At 41.8% G+C, this 12,929-nt stretch overlaps 1 protein-coding gene across 2 annotated transcripts in view; it reads right to left on the reverse strand.

Moving 5' to 3' along the window:
• Window positions 1-12,929, reverse strand: part of ETS1 (ETS proto-oncogene 1, transcription factor) — a 129,377-nt gene that overhangs the window by 92,895 nt on the left and 23,553 nt on the right. For both annotated transcript variants that reach the window (XM_082683935.1, XM_082683936.1), the window contains exon 3: window positions 6,534-6,678. In XM_082683935.1, coding sequence (XP_082540061.1) covers window positions 6,534-6,678 — 145 coding nt within the window. The remainder of the gene's footprint in view (window positions 1-6,533; window positions 6,679-12,929) is intronic.

Raw genomic sequence — 12,929 nt, forward strand, 5'->3', positions numbered from 1 at the left:
GTAAGAGTCTCTCCGCGGCCAGACACTGAGAAAAACAGGCTGTCTCTGCGCATCCAACCCCCTACCCCTGCGCGGTGGCACACAGCAGCCCTCTCCTCCAGGCCGGACTCCAGCTCCCACACCATTCACCCAGCCCGAGCTTTCCATTCACAGAGAGGAGCCGGCCGGCCACAGCACCCACCGTCCCCAGCCCCCGCTCCAGGGGTCAAACTGCTTGAATCAAATAAGAACTCGCTGCCCTGAGGACCTTTTCCCAACTCGGACCAAATATTTGTGGTTTGAAAAAGTTCAGAGAACTTTTTTCTCCCCAGCCCCCTGGGAGTTTCAGAGCAAGGCGATTACATCCTAGGATTTTTGAGAAGCAATGCATAGGAGGACAGCCAACAGCAGGCTTGCAGTCTAACTGGAACTCCACTCAAGTGTTCTTCCTCTAGGGAACCTTCCTTCGCAAGCACCTACACAGATGATTCATATCTGTAAAGTCCTTGGCAATCCATACTGCTCTGGGCTGCTAGGCACAAGTCCAGAGCGAGACACAAGTCTCTGGTCTCTAAGGGAGCGGAGCTTCTCTTCGTGTTCCTCACCAGGCTCCCTTCACTGGTAAAAGGAGACACGTGAAGGGTAAGGTTGGCAGGTGTCAGAAAATCAGCCGTGGGCAAGAGTGGGCAGGACATCTACTTTCCTTGGCTCATTTAAATTCACACTCAAATCGTACTGAAAGGAAAAAGAAGGAAGGTGGTAGCATTTATTGATCACCTGCTACAGGCCATGACTTTTTAAGTATACACCCCCATTTAATGGGCACAAGACCTCTTTGCAGTCAGCACAGGTGTCCCACCTGTTAAAGGGGAGGGGACAAGATTCAGGGCGTGTTCTTGCTCTTTGCCACCACACCATTCCTCAACCCTTCGTTTGGACTCATCACCCTTGAGCTCATACTCAAACATTTAGACCACTAAGTTCTTGTAATGGGCATATGACCTCACACACACTTGAAAGCTGCCAAGAGGTCAGGAGATGGGAGTAGAAAGGAGATGGCAACATAACATTGGCAGATGGGACCAAACTCAGTCCGGAGCAGGAGGAATATCCTTTGCTTGTGGAGAACAGGGTCAGGCAGTGATAGAAATCTCATCAGAAGAACAAAGTCATACAGGGTATCTTTTTTGCATATTCCCTGTGAGGAATGACCCACATCACAGCATCTCCAAAACACATATACACATACACACACATACACACACATACACACACACAGGATCAGGACTATTTTTGAAGGAAAAAAGAAACTGAAGCAGGTCCTCCACAGAAGGAAAATGTAGCCCGAATGAGGAAAGATTAGACATGTGCAGGAGACAAAGTTGGAAATACTGTCCTTTAAAACCGTGGGGCCATTTGAGATGGTCGGTGGAGAGGCCAGAGCTGCTGGAAGTAAAAACACTTCATAGAAAGGTGAATCTCCATTCAACAAGTCTGCCTGGCATTATCTCAATGTTTTCAATGCTTAAAAGCCAAACTGGAGGCATCAGCTTCTCCTGCTGAAATTTCCCACCTGGTTGTCAATAGCCCTTTCCAAACACTGGGCTTGGTTTGATCTCTCCCAGCCGCCCTGGCTGTGTGGGAAAGCCCCAGGAGAGACCAGAAACTTGGGTTCCCAGTACATCTCCCCACTTGAACTTCCAAAGTTTATTTGAGAAAGACATTCTTTCCTCCTACCATTTTACTAGTAAATTTACTTTAGAAATATTAAATAGCAAGATCCAAAGTCACACACTCACACTGCCAAGCATTATCTTATGAGTAAGTGTAATATTTCACGTGGGAGATAATTCTTCTATCCTGTAAGCATTCCCCACTCTCCCCCCACCCCCATACACGCTTGAACAAAGTTGCTTAGAGACGAGGAGCGAGTCTTCCCCTTCTCCAGACATCTGCTCCATTTCCAGTACGTGAAACTGACCACTGAAAGTGTTTGACCAATCAGCGGGGCACTTTATGACTCAATGATACACAGACATTTCTGGACACTCAGGCGCTTCAGGGTAATGAGTGATGACAGCAAACATTCATAAGGTGCTTGCTAAGTGACAGCGCTGTTTCAAGCTTTACATATATTAACTTAGTGGTTTTCAAAGTGTGGTCTCTGGGCCAGCAGCAGCAGCAGCAGCAGTAGCAGCAGCAGCACCTGAGACCTTGTGAAAAATGCAAATTCTTGAGTTGTCCCCTGGACTCACTGAGTCAGAAACCCTGGGGATAGAACCCAACATCCTTGTGTTTTAATAAGCTGTCCAGGTGATTCTGACATGCTTTGAGAACCACTGGTTAATGGGAGGAAATGAGAGTACAGAGATACTAAGTTGCCTAAGGTCACCCGGTTAGGAAGGGTTGATGTGCAAACCCAGGCAATCCGGTCCCAGAATCTGGATTCTTTACCAGTATACTATACATACTTCCTCTCTCATGAAAAATGAGAATTGGAAGGTAGGCTGCAAACGTGGGTAGATGTGGTTTTTACTGTGTTCAATGACCAAGAACGTACCAGACTGCATTATACAAGAAGAAATAAAGTATTGTCTTGCTTCTGAAATCGAGGATCACAGTAAGGAAACCATAGGTTCATTCCCGTAAAGGTAAGTTGGGGGTACTGACTTGTGTAGCCACAGACTGCTTTCCAGCTCTGAGTAACTATTTCCCAAAAGCAAACCTTGGGTTAGAGCATCCTATCCATAAGTTGGGCTGATTCAAGACAAATCCCATGAAACAAAAAATAACTTGACAGTATATCACTTTGGAAGGGTGCTCAGTAATCATCCTATTTTCTGATACACCTTATTGCCATTCATAATATGAAAATTAAATATGAACAACTGTCAACTGGGGACTGACTGTGGGCTTGTGGCATGGGTGCTCAGGTGGGTCTCTGATGTCAGTTTTCTAGCTCCCGATGGAAAAGAGGCATTACATGACTCCAGCACAGGGCAGCACTGTGAGCTCACGGGCTTGATCCAAAATGGCCTGCTGTCTATTCTGTCCCTTCTCAACAGGGCTGTGGTTAGGAGTTCGTCATAATAGTTAATGGCAGTGAAGTGTTAATGATTTCTTAGAGACAAGGAGTAAGAGACTGACCTGAAAAGTGATTGAGAGAAGGGGCTGATGTTAGGGATAGAAGAGTGGACACGGGAACAGAGAGGAGGGAGGGTCAGTGGGCTCCACTCCAGTCAGACTATAAACAGTAACAGACATTTCAGCCCTGTCTTGTGTAAGGGGCTCCATTGATTCACAAGGCTCCCTGACAGAGGGATGACGAGGAGCCGAGACAGAAAGGGCCATTCATTCATGCAGAACATCAGCTCCCCGTCCCCATTGGCTCTTGCTAGTGGCTCCAGGCTGAGAAAGAGGAGGGGGAAGAGGCGGACAAGGAGGAGGAGGAGAAATAAAAGAAAATGATGACTCCGAGATTGTCATGAAGAAATGTACAGCTGCGCGGGCAATTGCATGCAAATGTGGCTTCCCTTTTTAGCCGTATAGTTAATGTCCTCAGATTCATCTGTTTCTCTCTCTCTCTCTCTTTCATATCATCTTCCCCTCCCCTTCTTGCCTTGTTTCTTCCGGGCTCCCCTTCTCTTGCCTTCCCATTCAGCTTTCATTTTCTCTTCCCATCCTGCTTCACCTGTCCACCCATACCTGTATTTTCTATCCATTCCCATGCTTCTCTGTCTTCCTAGGCACCCTTCTTAGCATCTGTTCTGTTCAACCCATTCTCGACTGTCTTGGTTACTAAGCATTCTCTCCTGTTCACCTGGTAGGCTCTCCCACAGTCACGTTTCCTCACAGCTCTATGCCCTATCTTCCCACCCCTCTCCCTCACCCCCCTCCTAGTCCTCAGCCTCGGGCCCCTTTGTGAATAAGAGCCACTTTATTAGGAAAAGGCCTGATGTTCCTCAATGGCCCCTCCTGCCGGGTATTCCAGTCACTGCCAGATGTGGAGTCCTTGGAAAAGAAGTTCATTCATTCCTTCTGAGAGCACAAAACGTGAGATGGGAGCGGGGGTGGGGAGTGGCCATGAGACGGAGGACGGGAAGGAAACTGAAGTTATAAATAGGATAAAAGAAGATGAAAAAAAAAAGTAGCGTATTTTTTTTTTCTCTCTCTCTTTCTTCTTACTCAACACATCTCCAAGGAAATGTGCTGCAGCTGGAGAAATCATTGGTTGGTCCATGTCTTCATTTCTCTTCTCTATAACCCCAAATCTCCTTCCAAAGGACACCCATCACTGAGGAGGGCTGGACCACAGCCCAGAAATAATCGCTGCAACTATTTCGTCTGGACAGCTCAGAAGGCAAAGGAGGGGCTGGAGGAGCTTCGGGTTCTTGCCAGATATTTCTATCAGAGGGAGGCCAGGGCAGAGGGAACTACAGACCTCACAGTTGCCACCAAGGCACTGCTCCCCATGGAGGCTTTCTAGTATTTCTGAGCTGCGGTTGACGACAACCAGGTCATTTTAAGACTAGTTATTACAGGCACTCATCTTCCCATCCTACTCAAAAGCCACTGGTCTGTGTGACCCTGTCTTCCTTCTTCTTGCAACAACGAAGTCGACTGTGGGAAGAAGACTATATTATCCCACTGGACTCTTCACATTTTAAAGAAGCTTCATCCCAAGAGGTTCTTTGTGTGCATCACAGACACAGTGTCATTGGCCCTGAAATAAAAATTCTTTGCTTTCAAGAACCTTGACAAGGAGGAGAATAAAAAATCATCTTCACTTGGGAATGTATGTACTCCTCAGCCAGGGGAAAAAAAAAAAGAAGGACCATGTCTTTTCTCTATGAAGAAGGGAACTTCTGATCTTGAGGCTATGGACCAGCATGAAATAACCTCAGCTCTTAACAAAAGGTAACTTCCAGCCAACAGAAGCACCGTCCAGAGCACAAAGTGTTACCGCAAGGTAACTTTAACCTGGGTTGTGCAGGAAGATAAAAGACGTAAGCTTGGTGGCATTGATAGGATTCAAGAATTACACAAATGAAGGCGCAACCATCCTGACCTTTTGCTTATGCAAATAAGATTTGTTAGAACAGTTTGTTAAGGATGACTTTTTTTCATCCCTTAGAATCTTCAAGTCTAACCTGCAAACAGCTGCAAAAATCTTCCCTTTTTAAATGGATGGGTAGTTGAGACATTTGTGTTTATGCTTGGAAGAACCAAGCAGAAAGGGAAGCGTAACATACCAAGTCTGAAATCCGGGGGTGATGCCGAAGAATATAGTAAATATCAATGGCTATTGAGTCCAGAGACTATGAACACAGAGATTGCTTTCGTTCTGCCCTAGAGAAGAACCAGACAACTGGGGAGTGAGTCCCGTGCCTTCCCCCCCAAACCCCTACCAAATGCTTCAGCATCTTGCTTTATACCTCTATATTTCTGGTCAGAGCTAAAACAAGGGCAACAAAACAAACATTTTCTGTCTCTGCTATTATAAAAGTAGTCTACCATATCGTTATGTAGAATAAAGAAACACCAAAACAAAGAGTTGTGTTTAAGTGAGCTCCCAGTGGCTTTCTCCCTATATCATGCCTCAGAATTACATACTTTCAACATGTGAGAGTAATGAAATTTCTTAGGCTAGGAATTAATCCTGGGAGAAAATACAGATTTGAGCTGGTTTTTTGTTTGTTTGTTTGTTTGTTTTGTTTTTTGGGTTTTTGTTGTTGTTGTTTGGTATTTGGGTATATATAATCTGGCCTCGTGATAAATTGAACTTAATACCTGAATCCATCACTTCAGAACCCCCAAATCAAGTTTTACATTTGGCATTGAACGTAAAGTAACAAAAACGCTATTCACAGGTCAAAGCGGACTCCTGGAATTTGTGAGATACACAGTGACTTCTGCAAAAGAGGATGGGGGCGAGGACTCTCAACCTGTCAGGTCTTTGGGGGAGGGGAACACAGGGAAGAGCTCTCTGGAGGAATGTCATTCCTGTTCACCAGGGGGCAGCACGGTGACCAGCCAGTCAGGGAGAGAGGGGAATGCTGGGAGGAGAGGAAGGAGGTCTATGAAGGAGAGCTGGGGAAAGAAAGGAGGCAGAGGAAAAAGGAGCCCTATGCCAGTGGGCTCAGGCCAAGAGGTTGAGGACAATGGGGAGAAAAAGATGAATAAAGAAATTCCCTTTTGTAAAATGGCCATTTATCCGGCTCATACTCTACGACTGCAGAACTTCTAGACCCTTCGTCAACAACCGGGCTGAAATGGGTAAGCCTCAGGAAATGCATGGTGCACAGAACTATTTATAGAATGAAGACCTGAAGCAACCTCTCCTGGGCTCATTCCTACAGTTTCATCTTCCTGCACTGCAGAATAAAGTAACACAGAATTATGGAGAAGTTGTGGGACTTTCCGTTCAAGAACAATAGCATCTTGTCCCCGCATAAGCCGTGGCAGCTGTTCTTGCTACAGAGAATGAAGCCCACATCACCCTTCCACTGTCCTCCAACTCTATGCGTGGTCCGAGCCTTTGTTCACATTCCTACCTGAGCCACAGTGTTCCAGACCAGTGGGAACTTCCTGAATGGTCATCTCATTCCAGAAAGGGTAGTAAGCTCTTTGCGGGTGATAATTGGACTGGAAGCCACAGGCCATTCGAGGATCTTCATAGGAATTGATAGGTGCTTGCCTCTGTGACAAGGGAAAAAGTAATGAAATATATTAACAGGAAAATCTCTCTACTCTAGCCCAAATGGAATAACATCTTACCATACAACCACATGTGGATAGGAGTCATCCATAGATGATAGACAGCAGAAGAGAACCAACCAATGGTCACATAACCAACCCCCCCCCCCAAAAAAAAATACAGAGAGAAGGAGAAGGGTCTTTTACTTAAACAGCACATCCAATGATTTTCATCCATTTCTTTAAGCATTTGGCAACTACCTTTTCTAATTTTCAAATAAGGACCCTTGATTAGCAGTAGGCAGAATCTCGGCCATCTTTATACAATCCCGGCTTTTGAAATTTTTTATGATCTTACTCTGTAAAAGCACCACAAATGGATATTTTTACAGGACATTCTAATCTCATAGAACCAGTAGGTGACAGACACCAAAGGAAAACCAAAATATGGGCCTATTTAATAATAATCACTTGTTTTTCACTCGTTTTTCAGTTAATCGATTGTGCATGGGTTTTAATGATATTGATGGCTACACAGAAATTTTCAATTTCTTGCAACATTTGGGGACTAGTGCCACTCTTTCAGGCATTTTGTGAAATTCATAAAACATATCATCCACCCAGTATGCTTTAAGGAAGGCAGAGGTGCTTCCTTAAACACACATGGGAAGCATGTTATGCAGTGTTTGAGATCTTATTCTTTGAAGCTAGATATCTTCATGGATTCACATCCTGGCTCTATCACTTACTAAGGGAAGGCCTGGGCCCATTCTTTTATCTAAACCTCAGTTTACTCAATTATAGGAAGAATTAAGTAAAATATGTGTAAGAAAATTATATTTAAAGCAAAATTTAATATGAAATGTATGTGTACCTCGTCTACATGATGCCTAATAGAAGGTAGATATTATTTTGATATAACAGACCCTTCACATTCCTGGGATTGAGCAAGAGGGATAAAAAGCAAGACACAAGGAGCACCTGGGAGGTTCAGTCATTAAGTCTCTGCCTTCAGCTCAGGTCATGATCCCAGGATGCTGAGATCAAGCCTCACATCAGGCTTCCAGCTCAGTGGGGAATCTGCTTCTCCCTCTCCTCCCTGCTCATGCTCTCTCTCACTATATCTGTCTGTCTCTCAAATAAATAAATAAAATCTTTAAAAAAAAAAAAAAAGTAAGATGCAAAAGGAGATAGCAGATTCACAGAAAGATTTCCTGAGGAGTCTGATCTACACTGGCCCTTCCTTTACTTTCTTTTCTTTCTTTTTTATTCTTTCAATCTCTCTTATGGCCCCTCTACCTTCATAAAAACCACAGTTAAGATAATCAAACTCTGCTATAATTTGATATAGTTAAATCTACTGATATTAAAGGCTTAACTAATAAGTATAGCTACTTAGATGGTATTTTCATCCATGAAGGGTAGCTTGCTAACCCCCAGGAAGAGCCTCTTATTGGAGAACCTCTGATGCCCTCTCTCCCCCTGAGCTGCAGGATAAGAGCTCAGCAGTATTAGAGTCAAATATTCCCTATCTACTCTCTCTTCCCCGTTTTGCAACTGTCCATTAACTTAAGCTCAATAAAAATAACAGAAGAGACTATATTGGCCCAGAGCAAAATGACAATCAAAGCCAAAATATAGAAGGACATTTGTGTGCATTAAAAAAGATGACGTTTTCCATAATATTCATAAAATCATTCAAAGTAGGGCTGGATGGACTTTGGGGCTGTCGGACTTCTAACTGGGCTAAAGGTGCCAAGAACATAATTACATCCTCGGAACTGAATGGAGTCTCCTTGAGTTATTGAATAGCAAAGGCTACCATACTTAGCTTCTGCTACTAGACACTGGTGAGAACCACTAGAATATAAATGGAGCAATGGCATGCTGCTAGCTATTTGTGTTTGAGATCAAAAGATTTAGGGAAATTAAGGCTCCCCAGAGCTTCAGTCAGAAAATGTTTCCTGAATTCTGGTTAAAACCATTTTAGGGACATTGTATTTTTATATTGCAAGCCTCCCAGGCAACAACTTTTGAATCCCCAAAGATAAGTAGGTCTTCAACAACACTTTGCAACTGAATCAGTTTGAAACACATTTTCTTGACTACCTGTGTGCTCTCAATATCTATCCCCATCTTTTGCTATTTCTCTACAGTCTTCCTCAAAATTCAGTGTCAAGGATCAGAGTTACAAGAATTAGGTCTCAAGTGAGAAAATTTTGATTCTGAATTATATAAAGGAGAATTCTAAGTTGCCTACTCCTGTTCTTTTGGGACAGTGTATGCATGGTTTGCCTAAACCCTCCTTGTAAGACCCTTGAAGATGGCAGTAGATAGTACGAGTAGAATCCTTGTAGATAGGTACAGGTAGTTTGTTATAGGCCCTGCAAAGGTATTAAAAACCTGAGGAGAACTTCTTGGTTTTTGCATTTTATATCATTTACTTTTTTTATATATTTGTTACTTAAGTATAGTTGACATACAATGTTATGTAAATTTTGAGTATAGACCACAGTGGTTCAACAATTCTGTATATTACACTATGCTCCCCATGAGAAGTATAGGCACCATTTGTCACATACAATGTCATTACAATATTACTGATTATATTCCCGTGCTGAACTTTTTATCTCTATGACATATTTATTTTATAACTGGTATTTTGTACCCTTAATCCCCTTCATCTTATTCGTCCGTCCCCTAAACTCCCTCTCTTCTTGCAAGAAAACAGTTTGTTTTCTGTATTTATGGGTCTGTTTTTGTTTGTTTGCTCATTTGCGGGGTTTTTTTTCTTTTTAGATTCCAAATGTAAGTGAAACCATATAGTATTCGTCCTCATTGGACTTATTTCACTTAGCATAATACCCTCTAGTTCTATCTGTTGTTCAGAAAAGGCAAGATTTCATTCGTTTTTAAGGCTAAGCCAATATTCCAGTGTGAGGGTGTGTGTGTGTGTGTGTGTGTGTGTGTGTGTGTGTGTGTGTATCTCACATCCTCTTTGTCCATTCATCTACCCATGGACACTTAGATTGCTTCCATATCTTGACTACAGTAAATAATGCTGCAATAAACATAGAGGTGTAGGTCTCTGCAAATTAGTGCTTTTGTTTTCTTTAAGTAAATACCCAGTAGTGGAATTATTGAATCATATGGTAATCCTATCTTAATTTTGAGGAACCTCCATACTGTTTTCTACAGTGACTGCATAGTTTGCCTTCCCACCACAGTACACAAGAGTTCATTTTCTTTATCCACACCAACATTTGTTATATCTCATGTTGTTGATTTTAGCCATTCTGAAAGGTGTAATATCTCATTGTGATTTTGATTTGCATTTCCGTGATGATTAGTGATTAATGACGTGGAGCATCTTTTCATGTGTCTGTGGGCTATCTGTAGTCTTCTTTGGAGAAATGTCTGTTCATATCTTCTGCCCAAAAGATTTTGAATTTTTTTTTGGTGTTGAGTTGTATACATTCTTTATATATTTTGGATATTAAACCTTTATCAGATTACCATTTGCAAATATCTTCTCCGATTTGCCAGGTTGTCTTTTTGTTTTGTTAATGGTTTCCCCTACTGTGCAAAAGATTTTCATTTTAGTATAGACCCAACAGTTTATTTTTACTTTTGTTTCCCTTGCCCAAGGAAAGGGAATTATAATTATATAAAGGAGATATCTAGAAAATATCTAGGAAATATTGCTAAAGGTGATGTCAGAGAAATTACTGCCTGTGTTTCCTTTTAGGAGTTTTATGGTTTCATGTCTCATGTTTAGGTTTTTAATCCATTTTGAGTTTATTTTTGGGTATGGTATAATACAGTGGTCCAGTTTCATTTTTTTGCATGTAGCTTTCCAGTTTTCGCAGCACCATTTGTGGAAGACAATGTCTTTTTCCCCATTGAACATTCTTGCCTCCTTCATTATAGATTAATTGACCATATAAGTGTGGACTTGTTTCTGGGCTTTCTATCCTGTTCCATTGATCTATAAGTCAATTTTTGTGAGAGTACTGTTCTATTTTGATTACAAAAGTTTTGTAGTATATCTTGAAATCTGGGATTGTGATACCTCCAGCTTTCTGCTTCCTCAGGATTACTTTGGCTATCACAATGAGATATTACCTTACACCTTTCAGAATGGCTAAAATCAACAACATAAGATATAACAAATGTTGGTGTGGATAAAGAAAATGAACTTTGGCTACTCAGTTTTTTGTTGTTTCATACAAATTTCAGGATTATTTGTTCTAGTAATAAGGAAAATGTTATTGGTATTTTGATAAGGATTACATTGAATCTGTAGATTGCTTTGGGTAATATGGATATTTTAACAATATTAATCCTTCCAATCCATGAGCGTTGTATGTCTTTCCATTTGTTTTTGTCATCTTCAGTTTCTTCCATCAGTGTCTTAGAGTTTTCAGAGTACAGGTGTTTCATCTCCTGGGTTAAATCTATTCCTAAATATTTTATTCTTTTTGATGCAAGGTGGGATGGAGAAATTTTTCTCAAGTTTACATGTTTAAGCTTTCTCTGCTAAGGAAAGGCCACTGATGGCAAAATGTAATGTGCAAGGAAGTGTCGAAGGAAAATTATCTGCATGCATTCTGCAGGGGAGAGATGGAAGGCCGAAGGAGTATTTTGTGGGTTAGGGATAAAGCCATGAGGTTCTAGATACAGGCAATGACAACAACATAGCAGTGTGAGGAGTCAATTCCCAGCCTCTGATTAACAACCATGCTCAGCATCAGACTGAATTTATGTGTCTTTTTTTTTTTTTTTTTTTTTAAATCACTCGTGCCTCAAACCAGGTTTTTGTCAGGGATAGTTCATATATTATTTTACAAATGGAGATTTATTTTAAGACATTATTTTCTCTTTAGCCATCCTCAGGAGAGCCAGAGGACCCTACTCTTAAGAATGGGAAGGAGGTAATGCACTAAGCTTACCATGAACCACAAACGTCTTTGCTAGCAGATGCTCCTGAAAGCACCATGACTCTTGTTATCTAGACACCTGCCTGTTTATTAGACATCTGACAAACTGACTTAATACCTATTTCATAGAGTATGAAAATGACATTTTTACTCAAAAGAACCACATAGCTGGGTCCAATTCATTATGAAACTGTCTTCGTTGAGGAGCAAGAAGCAGGTTATTAACAGGTCAGAAATCTGGGCTGCACAACACCCACCCTGTTGCTTTAAAAAAGCGCGACCCAAAATAAGTTTGAGTCTCTTTGTTGACACCGTCCTTTCCTGGCTGCAACTGGAGGTGAACTCATAAGATGCAAGCAACATTTTCAGTCCTTGTCACAGTTTTAAGAAACCACCCGTCCTCACTCATTCACGCCACAGGTGATTTTTGAAAGGAACTAACATACACCACACACCTGCTCTGTGCCAGTTGCTATGCTAAGCATTGTGCAGAAATGGTTACATTTAATCTTCACCACCCTCATGCAAGATTATTATTCCTACCCCTATTTTGCAGGACAAACTGAGGTTTTAAGACGACAAGTAGTGGTGCTTGGGTGGCTCAGTTAGTTGAGTCCGACACTTGATTTCAGCTCAGGTCACGATCCCAGGGTCCTGGAATCAAGTCCCAAGTTGACTCTGAGGTCAGCACGAAGTCTGCTTGTCCCTGTCCCTCTCTTTCTCTCTCTCTCTCTCTCTCTCTCTCTCACAAATAAATAAATAAATAAATAAATAAAATCTTCTTTAAAAAGAGGACAAGTAAACTTCCAAAGGACAAACAGCTAATAAAATAATAAAGATAGCATTCAAACCCAGGTCTATTTGGTTTCAGACTGTCTTTTCTTCTACCTGTCCAACATAAAGCTTATGTGGCCCTCATACAGATTTCTCAAGAAGGGTGACTGCTGTCCTAGGATAGGTACTAGGCAAATTATGGCAATGGATATTTATGGAGCAAATTTATATCAGTACACCCAATCTATGCCGAATATCATGTTCGATGCAAAGAACATAATATGAACAAGAAATAAACTTCACCCTTAGGAACATTCAGACAAGTAAACAGGAAATTACAGAGAGGAGATGGGACAGGGTTAAGTCCCAACGTGTAGGGGGAGGGGCATGATAGCAGGTAATACTTCCTGGAGGAAGCAAATTAAGGTAACCCAAAAGCTGGGTAAGATTTAGCCTAGAACATGTAGTGAAGAGCCTAGAGAGAGGGGAAAAAAAAAGATGATCACACACCTTAAGGTGAAAAGGAACATGTAATACTAT

Source organism: Mustela nivalis, assembly GCF_964662115.1.
Source record: "Mustela nivalis genome assembly, chromosome: 9".
NCBI classification, from domain to species: Eukaryota; Metazoa; Chordata; class Mammalia; order Carnivora; family Mustelidae; genus Mustela; species Mustela nivalis.